Genomic DNA, 25,770 nt, shown 5'->3' with positions numbered 1-25,770 from the left:
TTCAAATGCAAAAAAAAGTTCAAATTGTTATCCTTGATTCCTTCTTTTATTATATCAGAACCAGGGGTACATGTCATTTAATATTTACATGCAGAATATTAATTGTGCTATTCACAAATATTTAAATTTTTAATGTCATAAATTCAGATTTTAGACATTTTCACTATAAAACACGAGTTTTATCCAAGTGTGTATTTAGAGTTCATATTGTGTATACTGAAATATGTGGGTTTTGCCAGGGTGTAACTACAAACCATCTTCCAAAGATACTCACTGAATGCTGACCAACAGGCTATTATAGTCTACATACAACATACACCTAATTTGTGTGGAATCACAATGAATTAAAATTGCAAAGACAAAACCATTCACATTGAAATTACCTTAACTGTGTGCACTGTATTTTTCTGTTTTTAAACTATAGGTGTAATTCATTTAGAGTAATGGAGAAGAGGTTATTGAGTATTATTGTAGTATTGAGTATTAATCAAAGGCTGTTTGGTAGAAATTTATTTATATTTATTTTTCACACTGAAATTTGAAATACTGTTAGTAAAACCAGTTTTTAATGTATCTGTGAAGTGCACAGAATTTCTGTAGGATGAAAAATGCATCTTGTGTGTTGCTAAAACAAGACATTGTTAGCTATTTACTATGTATTTAAATAAAACAATGTTTCTATGCTTGACATGCTAAGTGTAGGCTTGAATGAATGTGTCTTCACCCAGTGTTTAAAACAAATCAAACCAACTCTTATATGGCAAATTATAAATGTGGTGAAGGACTGTTGGACACCTTCTGATAATGTGTCACATCTCATAGGCTGTTTTTGCTTACCTGTTTCATTTTTCGTTTTGATTGTTAACTCTTGTTAATTGCATTTTTATTGGTTGCTGTTGTCCTTGTCCCCTGTCTATTTTGTGTTGGGTTACAGACCCAGACTCATCTCTGGTTTACATGGATGCTGATCTGTCTATCAGGAAGTGCTGGGGTGGAGCTTAGAGTATTTAGCCTGGCACACATGGTGTACCTGTTACTCTGTCTTTGTGGTGAATGTGTCCTTTTCACCTGTTACCTGTTGGTTTACAGTAGGCATGTACCTCTAAACAGATCAATAGGAAATTTCCTGGAGGATCAGTAGTTTATTATATTTGTTAAGTGTTTTGCCTTTTTGCATTTTTTTTTCCTTGCACAAGAGCACTATTTAACAGGCGCCATTTGCAGGTTATTTTTGTGCCTAACCTGTATTTTCATAACTCCTGTAACCACCTGGATTAACTGCCAGGCAGTTTAATCACAATAACCCAAGTAACCGATGGTTAGTTTCCATTTGCCTTCAGAAGTTCTTGTCTGTTTTCGGGCAGTCTGGACTTCAATTTTTCCGTCAACATGTAGAGTTCAGTGGGATTTAAATCTGTCAGTCTTAGATAAACTTCTGAATTCAGTCTGATGCTGCTGCCATTACGTATAGTATCAATAAACAAGAGTGAGCAAGTTCGTTAGCCATCCCATACTCCATAAATGTCTTTTGGAGCACATTCAGATCTTTGTTCTACACTTTACCCTTCAATTACTTTAGTAAAAGTTTATCTTGGCCTCATCTGTCCATAATATTTTGTTACAAAACTCATGTTTGTACTTCTTAGCAGCATCTGAAGCACGATGGAGGGAATGTTATAGAATGGGCACGTGTGCCTGCCTGTAAGTGGGTTTCCCTAAAAAATATGATGTTCTCTCTGCTCTTCCTGTTACAAAATGTTCTCAGAAATCATCTTTTTTTTCTCAGGGACATCAAACCAGACAACATTCTTATGGACATGAATGGACACATCCGGCTGGCAGACTTTGGGTCCTGTCTCAAGCTAATGGAAGATGGAACAGTAAGTTGGATGTACTGGAAATTACAATGAAATATGCTTGTGCTCACCAGGACGATCCAAAATCACCTTATGACAGCTTTTGGGTTTTATGTGGTCTTAAATAGAATGTAGTGTGAATTACAGAGAAGCAGAATTATTTTGGGGCTTGGTGTAAACCTTGCTAATGTAATATGTGGAACAACATGGCCCTGTATGGTTTGTAGTTTTGAACCATTTTATACTTTGTAAAGGTGTTATGGCAAGCTGTAGGTCACTTCCTGACTCATACAATATGTAAATCTGGAGATTAGCAGGGGGTCAGTGTTATGGACATGTTTACTAAATCAGCTTTCTCTCTGTTTCACAAAACATGTCTAACAATATGTTTAACATTTTGAAATTTTTATGTTGCTTATTCCAGTTTGTGTACAAATGAACTAAACTTATGGAGTATGAATGGAGTGTTATTTTCTTTTCTCTTCTTGCTGATCAATTTATATTTGAAATGTAGCAACCCAATATTAAGTCATTTTCATTCCTTTTCTAGTCCTGTCTATTTATATTTATAGTACTAAATATATACTTATATAGCGCTTTTCTGGACACTCCACTCAAAGCACTTTACAGGTAATGGGAACTCCCCTCCACCACCACCAATGTGCAGCATCCACCCGGATGATGCGACGGCAGCCATAGTGCGCCAGAATGCTCACCACACATCAGTGGGGAGGAGAGCAGAGTAATGAAACCAATTCATAGATGGGGATTATTATTAGGAGGCCATGATTGGTAAGGGCCAATGGGAAATTTGGCCAGGACACCGGGGTTACACCCCTACTCTTTTCGAGAAACGCCCTGGGATTTTTAATGACCACAGAGAGTCAGGACCTCGGTTTTACATCTCATCCGAAGGACGGCGCCTGTTTACAATATAGTGTCCCCGTCACTATACTGGGGCATTAGGACCCACATGGACCACAGGGTAAGCGCCTCCTGCTGGCCCCACTAACACCTCTTCCAGCAGCAACCTTAGTTTTTCCCAGGAGGTCTCCCATCCAGGTACTGACCAGGCTCACACCTGCTTAGCTTCAGTGGGTTACCAGTTGTGAGTTGCAGGGTGATATGGCTGCTGGACAATTACAAATGTAATTGATACATTTGAAACCAGAAATAAATATGAAATAACAGAAAGTACAGTAAATATTGCTTAATGCAGTGTGGATATGACATAATGTTTTTGTTGGTGGGTGTTTCGACACTGACATCTAGGTGTAAAAGCTGTGAGTATCTTATGATTCCAGGCTGCAAGCAAGCAAGGAACAAATCTCTTTAAAGGCACCAATTTCCGTGAATTCATTTTGCACCTCTGCTTTTTGGTAATTCAGAGCCAGTTTCCTCCCATACAAATTCAAACATTTTTTTCTGGAATTTAATCTGAGGAAATAACCCCCACCTTAGGCAACCAAATAAGATCTTTTATTTCACAATATATGTGAAACACAAAGAAAGGTTCCATAATTTATGACAGTGGAAATCAGTGACCGGAGTACTGCTGCTTATCCAGGTTCCATCTGTTTCAAAGGAAACACCAAAGCCTCAAAAATCTAAACCCCAGTTTTCAACACCAGGATTTCAACCATGTAAAAGGTTTCAATTTATGCCTGCTGTCTTTGTATAGGCATGTAATCAGGTAGTGTTTCTCAGAAAGTTCTACAGTTAGTGTTTTTGACCTTTCAATTTATCATATCTTTTTGGAGCAGACAAAATCATTTGTCAAAAAAATCAACTTTGTGTATTGTACTGTGTATCTATTATGAGTAAACATCCTTAATGATCCTTAACGAGCACCTGTAACTATTTTCTTAACTGTTTTTTCTTTTCTTTTATCGAGGTTTCAAGTACTTTAATGCACTCAATTTCAATAAAAAAGCATCTCTCTGTAAAACCACAAGGAGATCAAAAATAAATCCTATCACACGCACCAGATGGGTGATTACCCTTTACCTGGTTGTCCCACTCTTCCCACCATAGATTCATAACGGAATCTTATAGCATTCCTGCACCATTCTGGCTGAAAGGCTGTTTAAATTAGTTTTTTCAATTATGCTGTGACTGTCATCAGATTAGCAAGCTTTTATAGACTGCCGTGCTCAATTCCATCTGTCGCTAAAGTCTTGTGTTCGCCGAAGTGACGAGAACCGCTAAAATGCAACTGGGATTTTGCCAATTGGAATTTAAAAAGTAAAACTCCAAAATAAAAACTCCAAGAAAAAGGCTGATGAGGAGAATCCATCACTTCAGTCTCTCCTTGTGTGATACAGGTTCAATCGTCAGTTGCCGTGGGAACCCCAGACTACATCTCCCCAGAGATCCTCCAGGCCATGGAGGATGGTAAAGGGAAGTACGGCCCTGAGTGTGACTGGTGGTCTCTGGGAGTCTGCATGTATGAAATGCTGTATGGTGAAACTCCCTTTTATGCTGAATCCTTGGTGGAGACCTATGGGAAAATTATGAACCACAAGGTGAGTGGAAGCCATCTCATACCTTACCTGAGCAATTAACAAAATACTGTACATATATGAGTCTTTGGATAACATTGACATAAAGAATCATTGACATTAATAGCATGGCTGTCAGTCTGCTAATATCATTTTATAAAGACTTTGATATTATTAACAAACTTAAAGATTGCGTTTTTCAAAATGATACTCCAGTATTCACAAGATGAACAGCGACTCAAAACTAATAGTACAGTAGTTATTAATATTGAAACATACTGTATCCCTCTTGGTGTACTGCATTGACATGGGTATATACTGTACATATAATTGATGTGTGTGTCCCCCTCATATATATTAAATTACAAAACTCTAAACCATTACATTTTCCGCATTTAATGTGTATGCCTTTCCTAATTTTAATGTAAGGCAGAAATGAGTTATATCAGCATTACAGAACACCTGCACTTTCCATTTCACAGGATTGTGAATGCTTGCAGGACAATTCCTGTGCTACATTTATTGCAAACCCTCAAGTTTCAGGGTGTTTGAGGGATCTAGTAAAAGGGTTATGCCAAATTTAGAATTAGTTCAGGCAAGGAAGCTGAAATTAAAAAATTATGTCTGTTGACTGTATTTTAAAAATATAGAAGCTAAATACATTTTATTTTTGAGATATATTATTTTTGCAATATTCATGCAGCGTTTAAATAGATATTTGTATGTCTTAAATGTAAAAATATATCCGGTCTTCACTAAATAATAGTTTTAAAACCTACAACTATGTATTTCAATAGAAGATGTGTTTACAAAACGTCAAAAACCAGGTAGAGTATAGAACTGCAGCATACGAATTTTGATTCAACAAGTTTGCAGTGTTATTTTAATAGGGGAGGTTGAAGTCCTGCTTAAGCATATACTCTGCTTAAATGTGTACATAAATACTCATAAGACATTAATTTATTTACTTACTGATTACACTGGATTACACTCACGACATGGGGCGTATTACGCCTTTATGTTGTACTGTATTTACTAGACAATTGGTCTAAGAGTTCATACTATAAAATGAAAGTATAAATGTGCTAAATATAAAACTTTCTATGCAGTAAAAAGTGAAAAGAGGATTTAATACTCGTTAACTGGTTATGAGTGATTGAACTGTACAATATAAAAATATTGTAAAAAAGACTTCAAAGAGTTCTAAAATACACTTAGTTCTATAACACATACATAATGGAAGCCATGGTAGTTATACTTTATTAAACATTTGCCTGCAAGAGACATCAGACAGAGGCCTCTCTCTGTTCGACTTCCATTAACTTCCATTAATATTGATATCATGAAATCAAGTGCTTTGGACTGTAAAATTATTAGAAACTTAGTGTGTTAAAGAAAAAGAAAAAACACAGGTTACTGAAATTGTTCTAGCAACACATAAAGCTGTCTTAACGTTTTTCATAACTTTTCTCCTTCTGTTTTCTAGTTCTAGTTCAGAGTTTAAAATATTGAAATATTGAAAACTTCTATTCTGAGACCTGATTATGGCTTACATTTAGGTTAGCTTACAATTGAAAAAAATTGTCAGTGAATAAGATATTTCTTTCCTAACAAGTGAAAAATGAAAATGAGACAGGGAAAAACTGTTGGTATATATTTGTGGTGTTTCTTTTTTCGTGTGTACAGGAACGATTTCAGTTCCCTGCCCAGGTGACAGACGTGTCTGAGAATGCCAAGGACTTAATCCGGAGACTCATTTGCAGTAGAGAACACCGACTGGGCCAGAACGGCATCGAGGACTTCAAGAAACACCCTTTCTTCGCAGGCATTGACTGGGACAACATCCGCAACTGCGAGGCACCATACATTCCTGAAGTCAGCAGCCCCACCGATACCTCCAACTTTGATGTTGATGATGACTGCTTAAAAAACTCTGTACGTAAAAGAATTAAATTGAAAGTGGAAATACTCTGTACTGAATTTCTCCATCAAGAGGGGCCTTTCCTACGTCTGCCAGCTGATTCAAAATTGTGAAGGAGAAAACCTCTTTACATTCCCTACAGGCTTTCACTGCTTGGAAGCCCGATTACAAATTTTAAATCTTATAGCTGGCAATGTCTGGCCTTGTGTAAATGTTCAAAAAGCTGTACCTCAGCTTCAAGAACTCGCCTTTATAACTTCACAGTTGCATCGGTTTCTCTTGTTGATTAATTTTATACTAAATTACAGGCATCCATTTTTGTAATGCCTCCTCATATCTTTTATTACAACAACAACTATTATTTTTTAAAGTACATAGCGATAAAGAAAAAAAGACAAAGTACAACAAAAGAAAAAAAATAAACATACAGGTTCATACAGATATTATAGGTCAGACATAGACCTTATTAAAGAGATGGGTTTTGAGTTTGGATTTGAAGAGATGAAGCAAGTTTGTCTCTTGTAGCGTCTGAGGAAGAGCATTCCATAGCAAAGCTCCAGCTTTAACTGACTGGTGTCTACAAGAGGGAGTATAAACATGAAGGAGTTCAGAAATGTATGTCTGAAACAGATTTGTAAAGCCTTACAAGTCAGTAACAATATCCTATAATACATACATGACTTATTAGGTAATTAATAAAGTGTAGGAGTGATATGTGGCCAGTGTCTGCTGTGAGTTAGAAGTCTAGCTACAGAAGTTTGGACTTGACAAGTTCATGTCACAAGTGAGGACTTTTGTACAATTGATGTATTCTGTAGAATTCTGACTCCTGTTCATTTCAGTGGAAATTGATAGTTAGGTTTTAACTAAATTATTGTCATTCTTTAGACTGTGATGTAATAAATCATTGCTGTACTCTTTCCCACATTTCTTTTAGGAAACGATGCCTCCCCCTTCACATACTGCATTCTCTGGCCATCACTTGCCATTTGTTGGCTTTACATACACCAGTAACTGGTAAGTATGGGGTTAATCATGATATACACTTTTGTGGAAAAAAGAGTAGAAAAGAATCATGACCCTTAGATTTTACAAACTCTAGAATTGGTGTATATGTGTGATTCATCATTAGTATTAATATTTTATAATTTAATATTTGACAATTCAGATTTTGCTGTGTAAGAAGGGCTCAGGTGGTGCTGAGCAGGGATTCCATTACATAGGTATTTAGATGTTTACTAAATTGCCTTCATATTTTAATATGAATAGATTCTCTCTCATATCACCTATGATATCACAGTACTACAGTTTTTAATTTTTGTAGTTTATCCCAAAGTGAATAAGCAACATGGTAAAAACAATGGTAAGTATATAATCCACTTTTAAAACATTTTGGTTAAATTGCTCCTATCCAGCCATAGCCAGGGGTCCATACTGTATGTCTTATTTTTGCCAATGTTATGACCACAGGGAATTTGGAACAGGGAGAGTGAAAAGGGCATCTGATTTTTGAGTCATATATGAAATTCTCAGCTAGAATGTGTAGTGTAACTTGTCTGTCTTGATGAGTTTCCCTTATATTGTAAGATTGAGAGTGGTAGTAATGTAGATTCCAAAAGCTAAGTAAAAAAGAAAGCACTTTTCAAATATAGAGGTGAAAATCTTAGGGGGATAGAATCCTCTTTGGCTTTGGATGTAAATACTTTGCTTCCTAGGTGAGTCCCTGGGAAAAAAATGTAAAAGATACAAAGCAGCATCATTGGGAGCACTTCAGCCAGATGGTCTAGCTGAGGTGCACTTCCAAGTGGTTACTGTATAATACACAGCTTTCAGTAGACTGTCAGCAGCCTGTGCTTCTGTTTTGTTTTTTTCCCACGTTTAGAGAAAATATTTTTTAAAAAGTAGTTTGCTTATTAGTGTGGAATAGAACATTCAAAACACAAATCTGCACTTTTAAACATATTTAAAAAGAAAACAAAAGCATACAGTACATAGCATCGCTCCCAGTACTGAAAATGCTAGGAATGATCATTTCAAATCTTTACTTTAAAAAGTAATTGAGGTGTTGACTATTAGGCAGTGCAGTTGATGGCTGTTTATTTGGAACAAGGTTATTCAATATTGTTTGAATGAACAAAAATGTTTTGTTAGTCTGTCTTCATTTTACTCTGGAGGGAATACTGCACCACAAAGTGAGACCTTATGGACATAACATATATTCTGTAAAACTGTTTACTACTGCTATGCTTGTTTTGTCAAAACAGAACAATGATAATAGTTTCTATTATTTTGCTTTAATTGCTCATTTATTCTCGTGATGATGTTATGAAGTACAGATGCAGCCATTCAAAATGGGTGAGGTATTTCGCGGCATACCGCGGTGGGCGTGTCACAGTATCACGCAGTATCACGCGGTATCACGTGTGTCACGTGTGTCACGTGACTAACTATCCGGCGTCGCCTTGTAAAACCGCCAGGGGGAGCTTAACCTCTCATGTACAGCATTTGAGCCTTTAATTTTGAACTGTGTATTACAGCATGTTAATCATCAGTCATTAAAATGTTGGTATATATTATGAAAGCAAAATTGCTCAGTTGGACAGAAGTACACAACCTACCTTCATCAGAAATATTTATGCATCAAAGCCTTTACTGAAGATATTACTAATAGTATTGATAATGGATGACTTTGGACAAGCTGTATACTCAAAGTATAATTTCTTTAGCACATTTGTACAAGCACTTGGAATCTGTCCAAGCCATACTTTGTCAGGCATTTTGTTTTACTTCAACGGGCATAAAAACTTCCTTGCTTTTAACAGGGCGTTTCATAATTTCTAGCTACGAAAATGATTTAAAATGCGACACCTATCATTCAACTAGAGCTTAAAATATCACAAGGAAAAATACACACCGGTATTCCATTTCTCCCTAAACATTGTAAGCTTCGAAGTCTTTAACTAACGTGATACCGGAGTCAACAAGCATACTTTTAGAATTTGATTAAAAGGGAATATAATATGGAATCGCGTATCTAAAGAATTTAATAATGTGTAGTTACATGTTCTGGCTGTTTGTGAATTATCGTTGTTGAGTATGGAGTGTTGAGGTATTGATTTTGTGTAATGCTTTATGTTGAAAATTGAGGTGGATTTTGTTTATGATAAACAGGATAAACTGGGATGGGAGGAAGGTTTGGTTTTGCATAAGGGGATTATGATAATTAGAGGACTTTGCGAGTGTAAAATGGTTTGATTATTTGATTTTGTATTGTGGTTGTTATCTATGTTTTTGGTTGGTATTATGTTTATATGGTTGTTTTTGTTGGTTGGTTGTTATTATGGTTATTAATAATACGATCTATAGTTGAAATCTGAGCCTAAACAAAAAGAAAAAGCAAGTGATTAGGTTTATGAGCAATCTAATTACTTATTCGTTTAAAAAGCTATATAAAATAAAGTTTATTATTAATTTGCTGGACAGAGCGGTGAACATTATTATGCATAAGACAAAGATAACGATCCTGATCAGTTTGGAAATCTGTGTACGCTGTAAGGTTTTTACTTCTTAAACTTTTAAAATACACGTTTAGAATTGAAAGAAATCCTCTTCCTGGTATAGCAAACCAGCACGTCTATTTTCTCCAATCAGAGGGGTGTCAGATGGTGTCAGCCAATCACCATTCTGCGTTGGGTGGCAACGGGTGACTGTTCTCAGGCGGAACATGTAAACAGCTTAATGTTCGTGTTAAATATTTTTTTTTAATTAAAATTCATTCTATACAGCAATCGCATATTTGGGTACCGTTTCATAAAACTTTCATGCTTAAAATGTTTAGGGAGAAATGGAAGACTGGTGTGTATTTTTTCTTTAAACTACCAAGACCAGCCATACACAGTACAGTTTACATACATACAGTAATGTTTTAAATTAATATCGTTTATGACCTTCAGATGCGTTATGCTCCTCTTCTTTTTATGCTCAGCTACTAAAATTTCCCTTTAGTGGTAAAATCCATATAAATATTCAAAACTAAGCGGATTAAAATGTGCACAGTAAAGACATTAAATGATTAAATCTTTGCACTACCAACCAATGCACCACGAGTGCCCCTGTCGGTCATTTTGGCCAGCAAATCACTTGCCCTGCGGTATGCTCCGGTGCCCCGCGGTGGCTTGTGGGTAGGTTACCGTACCGCGGGTTTTTACCGCGCATTTTGAATGGCTGCATCTGTATGTAACACTTCAAAAAGATTAGGTAAACACTTTGAATCAATTTTGCACTGTATATAGGGCCAAGAAAAGAAAAGAAACATTTTGAGTTTTGTTTTCACCATGCTATGTGAAAACAAGTCATACCACAATCTAAGGCTTACAAATACAAAATATAAATACAGAAAGGGTTATAAAATCATTTCTATTGATTTGGGGCTTCATCAATACCACTGTCAGACAGTCTACCAATGGAGAAAGTTATAACCATAGTCACTTTACTATGACCGGTTATCCTACCTAAATCTCTCGAAAAACTGGAAAATCATTACAAAAGTTACAAAGGAATCCCAGAGTAACATACAAGGAACCGCAGACCACTCTTGATTTTGCTAATGACTCAACTGTTCATGGCTCAACTATCAGAAAATGACCGAACAAAAACAGTGTTCATGTAAGGAAAGCAAGGAGAAAACTGCTGCTCTCCAAAACGAACATTTAAGTATGAAGTTTGCCAAAGAGCACATAGCTTCTGGGACACGATTCTCTGGACAGAAGAAGTCAAAGGTAATTGAGTCTTTTGGCTCAAAGAGAAATGGCTGACCCTGCTTTGCTACCTCAGTATCCGGACAATTTCCATCGCTTACACAACCATGAAGTCTGCATTGTCGGAAGATTCCAGAGGAGAATGTCAGGCCATCCCTGAAGCTGAATAAAAAGTGGTCCTTGCCACAAAACAGTGATCCTAAATATGCAAGCAGGTCTACAATAGAATGGCTTTAGAAGAAGAAATTCCACAATTTATGACAGCCTTGAAATGTTGATATGAAATGTGAAATGTTGTGGAAGGACCTGAATTGATCTGTCCATGCGAAGGAGCCCTCAATTGTTACAGAGTTGAAGGAGTTTTGTAACAAGAAATGGGTCAAAATTCTTAAAAATCAAGGGGGTGCCACCAGTTAATGAATTTAAAAGTTCAAATAATTTGTCAAACAATTAAGGATAACTGTTGCAATAGTATCATGTTTTGTGTCATTTGTTTCATCGGGTTCATTTGATCTATTATTAGATCCAATAACATATTGTGTTTCACATATGTGAAAATCCTAAGGGATTCACAGACTTTCTCATCACTGTAAGAATATGCTAAAAATTATCATCTTTAGGTTTTACTTTGATATGAAATTAGACATGAAATCATCACACAAGTCTTATGTACATATTTGCTGTCCATGTAATCCTACTTTTTTATATTTTGGGTAACACGTGACTTCTATTAATGCATTTAGGTTCCTCTATAGTAGGTTTTCCTTTAGATCTGTAATATTAAGGCTACAATGTCCTGTCTCCTACTAAAAACACTTAGACTTTTGACTTAGACACATAGACTTTTGAACAAGCTTGTGTATGTAATGTCTGGTTGTAAGATTGTAAATGTTGGTTGTCAGGTGATGAAACTAAATGTGACAACAACAAAAAACATCCTTCTCATACCATAGTAAACTATCTTGGTAACCAGAGTTAAAATAGTTATAGCTTCATTTTTTTTCAGTTTATATTACTGTGAAACCATTAAACCTTAACTTCTTCAACTGCAGACTGCTACTGTTTAAAACTTGATACTGATGCATTGTTATATTAGAGTTTTATGTGACACTTTCTGTGAACTACTAAAAACTACCAGTGGTTTTCTAATTGTTATTGTTGTTTTTATTGCTGTTTTATTGCCAACAGAACACTTACAATAGCCAAATTCATGCATAATAAAACAAAATCAATTAAAAAATGAAAGCAAATGAAGGCATAGCTGTAAAACAGATATAAATTGAAATTGCCATTATGAGTTTTGAGTTAAACTTTTCGTAAAACGTATGGGGATTTCCAATTTCCGTTGTTCTTGAAATTCTCGTTCTCTCCCTTTTTTTCAAAGCAAAATTGTTGTGTGTCCACATTGTGGTCTAAGAAATGTGACATCATTTGGCTATTTCTTACTACTAGATGCAAGGAGAAGCAGATGCAGCAGAAGAAATCAATGTAGCTAGGGTTGTGATGTGAAGGATATTAATATCTTAAGGGAAAAGGCCATGAATAAACCCTTATGAACCAACTCTGGCCTTTTAATTTAGGCAACAGGTTTAACCAGTAAATCACTGTCTGTTCAAATGGCAAGAATGTTTAAATTTGCAAAAAGCTTAATATTTTAAGTTGAAAAAACATTCTCATTTTTCTATTCTGTCCCTTTTCCAGCACTCTCTCAGACCGGGGATGTTTGAGAGAGTTTGCCAGTCCAACTTCCAGACAGATGGACCTCCGAGTGCAGAGGAGTTTGGAGGACAGTTTGGCCACTGAGGCCTACGAGCGAAGGATACGGCGCCTGGAACAGGAGAAGCTGGAACTGAGCCGAAAGCTCCAAGGTGTGCCACGTCTGACCTGAGAATTGTGAATATGTGAATAACAGTTTCTGGACAAGGAAAACTCCACTGGAAATAGCCTTTTATGTTCTGCATGGAGGTTCTGTTGGCTCCATTTAGCCATTTTAAACGGATTACCTGCTGTGCTAGTTTTTCAATAAACTCTGAGTGCCAGCTCAGCAAAGATCTAGACTTCCTCTCTCATACCCTGGTTTGCCTGCTCAATTAAACCGTGATGAGCTGCTTTCTTCTGAAATAAATTACACTGCTGTATTAAATATCACTATATAATGTTACACTTTCAAAAGAAGAAAACACTCTTCAAGTATAGTGATTTATTCTCTTTTATTAACAGTATTACAGTATTAAACACCATATGGGCAGAAAAGTCCATAACAGAACATTGGCCATTGATTAACAAATTATTATTCATTTTTACAGTAAGTCCTTATTTAGCAAAAATGAAATAAAAGTGTTATACTAGTGATATAACTAGTGTTGTATAACAGCACTGATATTCCTCATGCAGCAAATAAGGGTTATTCACCATCAGCTAGACAAGTGCTATTAATGACACTCAAATGTACTTTATTTGCAAACTAAATCAGATACATCATTGCTTAAGCTAAATTGAGATGTTGTTAATGAGGCTTCTAAAACCCCACACTAAAGTAATGATAAAGTTTAAGTATAATACATAAGTAATGCCTTACTTACTGGAGCATCAATATAGATAGGAATTAGACTTCAGGTCAGGTGCAAACTAAGACTATTCTGCCTTAGCATAAAACTTCTGCCCTGTCTAAGTTGCATTGGTTCCCATTGAAATTTAGAATGGATCTAAAGGTGCTTCTGCTTACTTATTTAGTGTAAAGCACTAAACAGTTTGGCTCTACATTAAGGAATTATTACATGAGTAAAGTCCCTTATTTTATTTGTGCAGAGCGATTATTGTCTATCTCATTACTCAGATCCATTAGGGATTAAGCAAATGTGAATATTTTAAACCATGCCTAAACACGTTTTATTGTAATTTTATTGTGCTCAATCTGCTGTTATGTTTGTTTTTTATGCCGTTATTATAGTACTGAGTTTTTTTCAAATGAATTATTCTTATTTTTTATGATGGTGATGACCCAAGCCTGTTTAATCAATGAAAGATTAATTGTAAATTATGTATACCATTTTTTATTTTACCACAATATTATTTGTTCATTATGTATCTTTCAGAATCCACTCAGACAGTTCAGGCCCTGCAGTATTCCAGTGTTGATGGACCCATTACTGCAAGCAAAGAGATTGAGATCAGAAGCCTAAAAGAAGAAATTGAGACATTGAAAAAGCAGATTGCAGGTGAGAAGACATAAGTGTTCCAAACACTTGGACTTGGTAGCTCTGTTGCAGATTGAAGACTAATGTTGAATTACATTATTCTAACACTACTGAAACTGGAAATCAGAGATCTTAAGGGGCACAATGTGTATGTGAAATGCTGATAATGTAAGTGCCAGTGCTCATCTTAAGAAACTGGTATTATCAATTAATCCTAAACTGACTAGGTCAGTGATTCTCACTTCTGGTCTTGGTTCTGGTCTTCTGGTCATTTTTTATTCTTACATGAAATACTGCTATTTACACTTTTCAGTTTAGAAAACTGCTATCACTGTACTTGATATTATACATTTTTTATTCTTACACGAAATACTGCTATTTACACTTTTCAGTTTAGAAAACTGCTATCACTGTACTTGACAGTTTTCACTTGAGTTTTCAGAAGCCATTATTTGTCTCCGTTTCTCCTTTTGCCCAGGCACGGAGAGTCCTTATTCAGATTTAATATTTAGATTAAGACTAGTGTTTCTCAACCTTTCCACCTCGCCGCTCAATTAAGAAAATATTTTTGTGACACATTGCCCACGTCTCCACACATATCACCAGCCCCAGCGCATTGTTAATAATGTTATAAACAGAACTCACTGTTTATCTCAAAGTCGCCTTATTCAGGCACTGATGCCAGTGAAGCTGGAGCTCTTTCTCAGCTGGTCTCAGGTCTTCTCTGGTTTTGCTTTTATGTGCTTCAAACTTGAAAGTGTGATGAGATAGTGGTCTTAAGGGTAAATGCCGAACATACAACACAAGATTTTGGTTACTTCACAAAGTTGACGTATAATCTTTTTAAAATAATTTTTCTCTTCCACAATTCTGCGCCACATCCATGCAAACCAGTTGAGATATGCAGCCATAGACTTCTTATAATAGTGTAATAATGTGCAGCTGGTACAGAGCCCTTAACGACAGGGCAGATCTACTCCCCTTTGAGGTTGGGAGGCTGAGGTGAAGTGAAGAAGTGGGATTCTGGTATTGGTATATACAGTGCCTTGCGAAAGTATTCGGCCCCCTTGAACTTTTCAACCTTTTGCCACATTTCAGGCTCCAAGCATAAAGATATAAATTTTTTATTTTATGTGAAGAATCACCAACAAGTGGGACACAATTGTGAAGTGGAACGAAATCTATTGGATTTTTGAAACTTTTTTAACTAATAAAAAAATGAAAAGTGGGGCGTGCAAAATTATTCGGCCCCCTTGCGTTAATACTTTGTAGAGCCACCTTTTGCTGCGATTACAGCTGCAAGTCGCTTGGGGTATGTCTCTATCAGTTTTGCACATCAAGAGACTGAAATTCTTGCCCATTCTTCCTTGCAAAACAGCTCGAGCTCAGTGAGGTTGGATGGAGAGCGTTTGTGAACAGCAGTTTTCAGCTCTTTCCACAGATTCTCGATTGGATTCAGGTCTGAACTTTGACTTGGCCATTCAAACACCTGGATACGTTTATTTGTGAACCATTCCTTTGTAGATTTTGCTGTATGTTTGGGATCATTGTCTTGTTGGAAGATAAATCTCCGTCCCAGTTTCAGGTCTTTTGCAGACTCCAACAGGTTTTCATCCAGAATGGTCCTGTATTTGGCTGCATCCATCTTCCCCTCAATTTTAACCATCTTCCCTGTCCCTGCTGAAGAAAAGCAGGCCCAAACCATGATGCTGCCACCACCATGTTTGACAGTGGGGATGGTGTGTTGAGGGTGATGAGCTGTGTTGCTTTTACGCCAAACATATCGTTTTGCATTGTGGCCAAAAAGTTCGATTTTGGTTTCATCTGACCAGAGCACCTTCTTCCACATGTTTGGGGTGTCTCCCAGGTGGCTTGTGGCAAACTTTAGACGAGACTTTTTATGGATATCTTTGAGAAATGGCTTTCTTCTTGCCACTCTTCCATAAAGGCCAGATTTGTGCAGTGTAAGACTGATTGTTGTCCTATGGACAGACTCTCCCACCTCAGCTGTAGTTCTCTGCAGTTCATCCAGAGTGATCATGGGCCTCTTGGCTGCATCTCTGATCAGTCTTCTCCTTGTCTGAGCTGAAAGTTTAGAGGGACGGCCAGGTCTTGGTAGATTTGCAGTGGTCTGATACTCCTTCCATTTCAAGATGATCGCTTGCACAGTGCTCCTTGGGATGTTTGAAGCTTGGGAAATCTTTTTGTATCCAAATCCGGCTTTAAACTTCTCCACAACAGTATTACGGACCTGCCTGGTGTGTTCCTTGGTCTTCATGATGCTCTCTGCGCTTTCAACAGAACCTTGAGACTATCACAGAGCAGGTGCATTTATACAGAGACTTGATTACACACAGGTGGATTCTATTTATCACCATCAGTCATTTAGGACAACATTGGATCATTCAGAGATCCTCGCTGAACTTCTGGAGTGAGTTTGCTGCACTGAAAGTAAAGGGGCCGAATAATTTTGCACGCCCCACTTTTCATTTTTTTATTAGTTAAAAAAGTTTCAAAAATCCAATAGATTTCGTTCCACTTCACAATTGTGTCCCACTTGTTGGTGATTCTTCACATAAAATAAAAAATTTATATCTTTATGTTTGAAGCCTGAAATGTGGCAAAAGGTTGAAAAGTTCAAGGGGGCCGAATATTTCCCAAGGCACTGTAATGCTTGAAGACACAGTCTAGGCTATTGTGTACTTCTTAATGTTGTACATTTCTCTGTAGCACCTTACAAGATTTTAAATACTGCTTCTGGTCTGGTTACAGTGTTCCGTATTTGGGTAATTATCCAGGAAGGTGTTGTTTCCCTTCTCAAAGCGATGAATGCCTCTCACATCACCATAGAGATAAGCTCCTTTGTAGAGGTTGACAACTGATCTGTTTCTTTTTTATGCTTCTTTGTCTTTTTGAGTGTCATTGTTTAAGCCTCATCAAATAATTATTCATAAAGTTGTCACTCTGAGAATCAAGAAGCTGGACCACCTCATCAAAATCATGCTCTTTTGCAAGCACTTCTATCAGCTTATGAATATCCATGACATTATCAAAACCCTGGGAATAACAGCCACATTTTAATTTCGTAGCAGCATTCATCATTGCCAGCTTGCATGCAGAAATTCCGTTTCTCAGCTGTGTTGTTGATGACCTTCCCAAAAAATCCTGGATGGTTGGATTGTCCTCACTGTCTGTTGTTCATAATGGGAAGATGAACTTTGGAGAACGGCTTTAGTGCCCTTAGAATGGTAAACTGAGCAAACCTTTAGTTAAACAAAGTCGTTACCATCAAGGAACAAGGTTAGATGGTCCTTAGCAGTTTTGAAGCCTCTCTTCTGTTGAGTTGTAAAATTGTGATGGTATTTTCTTCCAAAAGAGGTTGTCTCATTTACATTGAAGAGCTGTTTGGTCAAAATAACCCTCCGTCCTTGATGATCTCCTTCAAATTTGATTTTTTTAGGAAAGCACTAAATCAGTTCTGATTTTACTACACCTAATTGCTGGTGGTAGGGTTTTCTCCTTGAATTAAGACATTGAACAGATGGATTCGTAAAGTTTGTGGTATTGTAACAGATTAAATGAAAAACATATGAAAAGACGCAAATGATCCGTCTCCTGAAGGGATCCTGGATCCTGGTCTTACCTGATTTTCTTTTTATATGGAGGCTTCAGCCTCAATGTTTCTCTTCCAAAATAGGTGACACTAGTGGCATGCAATCCTGATTCTGGCAGTCAAAGTCTAGGTAGAAACATGGACGTGACAATCCCTGAGGACGATGTGGGATATGTGAAGGGGTTTTCTTTGAAAGAAATGTTATCTTTGTGTGAAAAAACAACAAAATAAAAAAATATAGATATAAATTAAAATGTTGTGAACTAGAGGATTGACTGTAGCTCGTTTGGTGGCTATAAGCCAATTGATCTGAGAATTTTTTCCAGCCATTTCTAGGGGTCTACTTTGACAACATGCCTGGTTTATTTCAGAATGCCATCTGAAATGTCTCTACTTCCACAGCTGCCAAATTGAAGGCTCTGTAATAATGTTACAGGATTGACTGTATCACATGGACAGCAATACTTAACTATGTTCTTCTTACCCCGTTGTAGAATCAGGCCAGAAAGAGCAGCAGCTTGAAGAGGCCAGCACAGCCCGCAGGGATTTAGAAGAATCCTCCAAGCACATCAAATCACTAGAAAAGCAAATCAAAATCATGAAACAAGAAAGGGATGATTTCCAAAAGGTAATGAAGATTTCAACATGCTCTTGTAAAAATAATTTCAAAACATTCAGCATGTGAACCTAAGTGAAATATAAATTGATTTTTCTTTTGCTTTGATCTTTGTGAAGTTATGGTGATAAATATACAGTACACTATGTAGGAAATGTTACATAGCAGAACATGTGCAGTTGCTATTTTTGTTTGCTTGAGATGTTCTTGGTTAAAGGAAGCTTCGGGACTATGAAAGCAGGAACAGCGTGCTTCAGGATTTAAAACTGTTGTACCGTATGTTGCTGTGCTGGTGCAGTGATATAGAACAGTACTTTGACATCCTATCTAGCACAGCAAGGTTATCCCAAAACTGTACTATCTTCTACATATTCTCTCATCTCGCATAGTGTACTGATATCTTAATCAAATGGTTTAGCAGAAAAGGATAATGGCTGACAGGGGTGGAGCTCTTCTAGGCACAGCAAATTGAACTTGTCCATAGACAAATATTTCAGGATACTGTAGCTTGGGAGTGAGATGAAAAGGTGTACTTCAGATGTTCAGATACAGCAAGCCTGCAGATGTCTGAAAAAAATTAAACATCTTGGCTGTGATACGTTTTGAACACAGTTGTGTTTTCCAGTGCTGGTCTAGGGATTATTTCGGTCTTTTGTTTTGTTACAAATGAGTTCTGTTACATGACTGAACCCTTTATTGAATTAGTACTTTGCAAAGTTAGGTCTTAATTGCTTTCAGCTCTTAAGCAGTCAACTATAAAAACCTGAAATAATTAAATGGCTCTGTGTAAGTGACTAGTTCAGTTAAGGGTGTTATCGGGTATCTAAGGGTGAAGGAACTATTAAAATGAGTATTGATTGTTATTCATCTAGGAGTTACTGGACGCCAGCGAAAGGCTGAAATCCCAAACCAAAGAACTGAAGGATGCCCACAGCCAGAGAAAGCTGGCCATGCAGGAATTCTCGGAGATGAATGAACGCGTCACTGATCTACGCTCCCAGAAACAGAAAATCTCGCGGCAGCTTAGGGACAAAGAGGAAGAAATGGAGGGGGTGATGCAGAAAGTTGAAGCCCTGCGACAGGAAGTGCGCAAAGCTGAAAGAGCCAAAAAGGAGGTGGGCTTGCTTCTTAAACCAATGGCCAGTTCCATAAAACACCATTAATTAAATTTCCACTTAGTTCTTTCTTGAAGTTAATAATTCTGACTATGATTATATATAGTAATACTATGACTTATATTACTTTTCTAAATGAGGACTATTTAATACTAAAAATATTTAATATGACTTATGCTGTGGTCAGTACGTCTTTAGATTATGACCTGGCATGTAAGTAAATCTTCTGGTTTAAGTTCTGACAGAGCCCTTGAATATTCAATTACTGTCTTAATCAAAGTAATAGTTAATTTAGCTTTCATGTTAAATTTCAGCTGAAAATTACACATCAAAATCATTGTTTCATCAAATTTTCTAAAAAAAATATATAAATTGTTTTAACATTTGAAATCTCTGTGGGAAAAGAACAGAGGATAGTGAGATACTCCATATTGGTTGAAGAAACCTCTTTAATTAATGTGACGAAGCAGGCTGAGATTGGATGATGTTTGGAAACACGTTGTATCAAAGGAGAATATCGATGTTAAAGGCATTTCTAAGGCAAACTAATTGTGTAAAGTTTGATTAGACTTAATTAACATATTTTGTGTTTAGAGTCCGTGAAAGAGTAACAGTCACAATACACCCACCATGAAACACAAATTAACAACTAAAGTGACTGAAAATAAATGTTTTGGAGTTCAAAACAGGTTGCATTAAAAGGAAAGCCACATGAAAAAGGCCTATGTTTTCATCTATTAAATTCTTAAATTGATTTAATTTTGAATTAGTAAAAAATATCGCTATACCCCTTTTTATCGTACATAGAAGCCACATAATTGTAGCAAATATTTTTGTACTAAAGGACCATGTATTCCACTCAAATTTACTGATATAGTTAATATTATGCAAATCTCACTTCTCTCACAATGTATTTTATTTATATATTCAGTTGTTTAACACCAGTATTAACAGCAAGGTGGTGTGAAATGATTTGAGATATACTTGGAGTTTTCATATTTTGCCTAACCTTTAGAACTATTCCCATGTATTACACATATATATTCGATTATGACATGTTTGTTGATGATGCAAATGTTTTCTTTTCTTACTAGAATGGAACATAATGGTGGAGGCACATATAAAGATTAAAAAAAAAAAATCTTGTTCACAGCCCAATGCAGTTCACTCATTACATAGCTGTTACATAGTGCAACATGGCTACTGTGTGCTCTAGCAAAGGTTGTGTCACTTCAGTGGAAGATGAATTATGATTTTCTTTCTTAATAAACCTTTTAGATCTCCTGGGATGGAAAGCACTATGTGCAAATAAAGAGACTCTTACCATAACATGGGGGCTGCTTTGTTAAGAGTGTCAAAATTGCTGTCATTTGTGGAACCCCAGACCAGAAGGGTTGGACTGCTGTCATATTTGTAACAAGAGAGGTGGAGGGGATAGTGACTGAGGTACAGTAAATGACAGAGATCATGCTTTGTTGCTCCTCAGCTGGATGCAAAGGCAGAAGAGGCGGTGGCAGAGGCATCTAAGGAGAAGAAGCTGAGGGAGCGGAGTGAACAGTATGCCAGGCAGCTAGTAGAGGAGCTGGAGGGGCTGAAGGTAGGACACAAATTGTAAAACGTAAAGTGAAATGATATAGTGTTCCTAGCTCATCATACCTGTCATAATAGAAAACCAATGCTATATCACCATTTCTGCTTAATTTCTTAGTCTGTTAACTATACCAACCAATATTAATCAGGTTGGATAAAGGAAACCAGAGTAACACATCATTAAATCTTTTGTTGGGTATATACTGTATGAATATTTAGTTGGTGTCTGATATTATGATGTCAGCAGTGTTTTACGGACTTTAATGAATGAATGTTTTTTTCCAGATTCTATTTATTCTTTAGAAAGCCTTGTAATCTATTTTGCTGACACGGCACCAGACAGAAGATTATTATTTAATGTGCTGAAGACTATTTTTGTTGTTCCACAGTTATGTAAAAAGTATTTGTTTTATGAAATATCCTTTGATGTGTGTCTCCACTTGGATAATTATAGTACAGCTTAAAGGTTATTAGTTTGTAAGCTTTAGTTGTTGTAATACAGAATGATTTTGATAGTTTTTCAAGTTGTTATAAAGTATGTCTTGTTCTGCAAATTTGTTTTTCAAGAATTACCTCTGTATTAAGTTTTCCAGTTAATTAAAAACACATGCTTGTTTGAAATAAAGTGAGGAGCACTGGTACATGCATAAGACGCAGTTTAAATAATGAATTCATTATTACATTAAAATAATAAATTAATTTTAATACTTTAATTTGAAAAGATTTCCCCTCCTAAGTTGAACTTAAAAAATTGTTGTATCATTGCTCTTGAGGAGCGTTTGAGATTGAGGAACTGTTAACACTATAAGAATATTAGCAGAGCCTGGAATTATTTTCGTTTTGGTTTTAATGCCGTAGCTGATGCCTGTGTTTTCATCATGATAACAGTTGTTCAGTAAGATAATTCAATTCAGAAATTTTACAAGCTTCCAGAAATCAAGGGAAAAGCACTCCAAAGACCAGTGCTTAACTGTTTTGTTTTTATACAGCAAAAGCAGGTGGGCCGTTCTCCGGGGATCAGCAGCTCAGAGCACCACCAGGAGCTAACAAAACTGCGTGTTGACCTGGAAAAGAAGACTTTGTTTTACGAGGAGGAGCTCTCCCAGCGTGACCTGCTCCACGCCAGCGAGATGAAAAACCTGAAGAAGGAGCTGCGCGATGCCGAGAGCCACCAGCTGACCCTCAAAAAAGAGATCATGATCCTGAAGGACAAGCTGGAGAAAACCCGCCGGGAGAGGTGAGGAGATGCTTCTGTCCTTTTCAAGGGTCATTTAACATTCGATCCTGAAAATATTAGGGTGGCTGTATCCCTTTCACAAAAGACCTGCATCGCTAAATTAGTTTCTTTGGGTTGTTAGGCAATAACTTCCCCCTTCCCTTGCCAAGCACCTTTGCGTTTGAGACTTGTAATTATTGAACTTCTTCTAATACTTCTAAAGCAGAGTTTAGTATATATGTTTAATATGTTTCTTATTTCCCTGTGGTATTAATGGAAGTAACATGTAGCATTCACTAAAGGGGAGCTGCAACACTATTTTTACATTTCATTGATTGAATTGAATTTCATTGATTGAAATATCATTACAAACGAATGATATTATAATCGATTGGCAATGATGATTGCATTTCATCCACAAGGGAACAGTAACGTGTACACATTTCCAATTTACATCTCAAAAGAGACAAAGTTTCATTGTATGCGTAGTGCTATCATTGTCTGCAGTTTATAAAGGATCAAAAATACTTCTGATAATGCAAAAGCGGTCCTATTACATTAAAATTGTAAACGTAAATTCTTTCTACTACATTTTTTGTAAATATTTTCATGTAACCGACACATTCAAGACATGTTTTTAGATACTTTTTAAGTATTGCAAAAAAGAGCAACCTGCTAACCAACTAAAAATACATTCATAATAATTAATGTTGTTAGGAGACCATGTTTCTCATTTGCTTGCAGTGACTAGTGAGCAGGAAGGGCTGCTTTCATGTCACAATTTGTGCAAACTCTCTCTCACTTGTGGCGAGACCAGTGGTTTGCAAGAATGTGGCGACCATACAGAACAAAGTTCACAATTTTGCACTTAATTTGATATTTTGTAATATTTTGAGATGACATCAACTAATTAAAATAAACAATTAAATAACCAGTTTGAGAAACTGCGACTGCACTTCCACTTTAAGCTGTAAGCGTGCATTGTCATGGTTAAGATCAGAGAATTCTCCAAAAACTAGAGACATTAACTTCCACCAACTGCGGGATGGGTTCATATTTCAATGTTCATTATTAATAATTTTAAGGCGACATTAATTTTAAGGCTAACCTTGCCAGGTAGAGGACAAGTCTATGTCATCACAGGCTATGAGGCACGCAGTTCAGGAGGTATCCATAAAATGTAAAGGCAACCACTGGAGATCTCCAGCACAAACTGGCATCTCCTGGACAGAAAATATCGAAAACTACCATTTGATACCTGCACAAATATGAATGTGAATTCTGGCAGAAATAATCAATGGAATAATTGTCTAATTTACCTAACAATAATTATGATTTACTAACATAAAAAGAAAGTAGAAAATTACCATACAACTCATATCTGAGAACCCAATGAAGCTCAGTAGGTGCCTGGATGGGAGACTTCCTGGGAAAGCTAAGGTTGCTTCTGAGAGTGGCATATCACCTTGCGGTCTGCGTAGGTCCTAATGCCCCAGTATAGTGACGGGGACAGATAAACAGAAAAATAGCTGTCCTTCAGATGATATGTAAATCCGAGGACCTGACTCTCTGTGGTCATTAAAAATCCCAGAGTGTTTCTTGAAAAGATTAGGGGTGTTACCCCGGCATCCTGGCCAAATTTCCCATTGGTCTTTATCGATCATGGCCTCCTAATAATTCCATACTATGCATACTATGGCTGCCGTTGCATCATCCAGGTGGGTGCTGCATGTTGTTGGTGGTGGAGGGAGTCCCTATTACCTGTAAAGTGCTATGAGTAGAATGTCCAGAAAGGTGCTCTATGAGTGCAAGGAATTATTATTAATTATTATATATGTTGATGTGGTGGGATTCTGTGATTGGACATTGCTCAGATTAATAGCAATTATTAATAAATGTGTTGCACTGTGTGGCTGTGGTATTCTCTTTTAAGAAGCAACAGATTCAACATAATTGATTTATTTTGTCAGTGCATTGGCTTACATAACAAGAGCTTTAGAGGGACAAGAGCATTTTTAAAAGTTCTTTCAAATCATTTGGGTGCTGTTTTATTTGTTGCAGTTAGTAATATAGTGAGTGGTAAGAAATTAATGTCTAGCAGTAAAAAGAATGAAAGACCAAAGCAAGATAGTGATAAGCTAAATATTTTACTAACTTTGTTCAGTCTTTTACTTTTGAGGAAATACAGTTTTGTGCCACTGTAGTTAAATTACAGTGCCTTGCGAAAGTATTCGGCCCCCTTGAACTTTTCAACCTTTTGCCACATTTCAGGCTTCAAACATAAAGATATAAATTTTTTATTTTATGTGAAGAATCACCAACAAGTGGGACACAATTGTGAAGTGGAACGAAATCTATTGGATTTTTGAAACTTTTTTAACTAATAAAAAAATGAAAAGTGGGGCGTGCAAAATTATTCGGCCCCTTTACTTTCAGTGCAGCAAACTCACTCCAGAAGTTCAGCGAGGATCTCTGAATGATCCAATGTTGTCCTAAATGACTGATGGTGATAAATAGAATCCACCTGTGTGTAATCAAGTCTCTGTATAAACGCACCTGCTCTGTGATAGTCTCAAGGTTCTGTTGAAAGCGCAGAGAGCATCATGAAGACCAAGGAACACACCAGGCAGGTCCGTAATACTGTTGTGGAGAAGTTTAAAGCCGGATTTGGATACAAAAAGATTTCCCAAGCTTCAAACATCCCAAGGAGCACTGTGCAAGCGATCATCTTGAAATGGAAGGAGTATCAGACCACTGCAAATCTACCAAGACCTGGCCGTCCCTCTAAACTTTCAGCTCAGACAAGGAGAAGACTGATCAGAGATGCAGCCAAGAGGCCCATGATCACTCTGGATGAACTGCAGAGAACTACAGCTGAGGTGGGAGAGTCTGTCCATAGGACAACAATCAGTCTTACACTGCACAAATCTGGCCTTTATGGAAGAGTGGCAAGAAGAAAGCCATTTCTCAAAGATATCCATAAAAAGTCTCATCTAAAGTTTGCCACAAGCCACCTGGGAGACACCCCAAACATGTGGAAGAAGGTGCTCTGGTCAGATGAAACCAAAATCGAACTTTTTGGCCACAATGCAAAACGATATGTTTGGCGTAAAAGCAACACAGCTCATCACCCTCAACACACCATCCCCACTGTCAAACATGGTGGTGGCAGCATCATGGTTTGGGCCTGCTTTTTTTCAGCAGGGACAGGGAAGATGGTTAAAATTGAGGGGAAGATGGATGCAGCCAAATACAGGACCATTCTGGATGAAAACCTGTTGGAGTCTGCAAAAGACCTGAAACTGGGACGGAGATTTATCTTCCAACAAGACAATGATCCCAAACATACAGCAAAATCTACAAAGGAATGGTTCACAAATAAACATAT

The 25,770-nt window shown here is 36.9% G+C and overlaps 1 protein-coding gene across 7 annotated transcripts in view; it reads left to right on the top strand.

Moving 5' to 3' along the window:
• The window catches only part of LOC148674558 (serine/threonine-protein kinase MRCK alpha-like), a 199,312-nt gene that overhangs the window by 116,148 nt on the left and 57,394 nt on the right, over nucleotides 1–25,770 (top strand). For all 7 annotated transcript variants that reach the window (XR_015935340.1, XM_088624780.1, XM_088624779.1 and 4 more), the window contains exons 6-15: nucleotides 1,787–1,880; nucleotides 4,181–4,381; nucleotides 6,044–6,292; nucleotides 7,216–7,295; nucleotides 12,737–12,903; nucleotides 14,131–14,253; nucleotides 18,340–18,473; nucleotides 19,334–19,576; nucleotides 21,063–21,173; nucleotides 22,156–22,403. Coding sequence is in view for 6 of the 7 variants with exons in the window: in XM_088624780.1 (XP_088480906.1) it covers nucleotides 1,787–1,880; nucleotides 4,181–4,381; nucleotides 6,044–6,292; nucleotides 7,216–7,295; nucleotides 12,737–12,903; nucleotides 14,131–14,253; nucleotides 18,340–18,473; nucleotides 19,334–19,576; nucleotides 21,063–21,173; nucleotides 22,156–22,403 (1,650 nt within the window). In the remaining variant the exon portion in view is untranslated. The remainder of the gene's footprint in view (nucleotides 1–1,786; nucleotides 1,881–4,180; nucleotides 4,382–6,043; nucleotides 6,293–7,215; nucleotides 7,296–12,736; nucleotides 12,904–14,130; nucleotides 14,254–18,339; nucleotides 18,474–19,333; nucleotides 19,577–21,062; nucleotides 21,174–22,155; nucleotides 22,404–25,770) is intronic.

This window comes from Lepisosteus platostomus, chromosome 3, assembly GCF_059453375.1.
Source record: "Lepisosteus platostomus isolate fLepPlt1 chromosome 3, fLepPlt1.hap1, whole genome shotgun sequence".
NCBI lineage: Eukaryota > Metazoa > Chordata > Actinopteri > Semionotiformes > Lepisosteidae > Lepisosteus > Lepisosteus platostomus.
The sequence above is the reverse complement of the archived record's forward strand: the minus strand, read 5'-3'. Positions and strand labels throughout refer to the sequence as shown.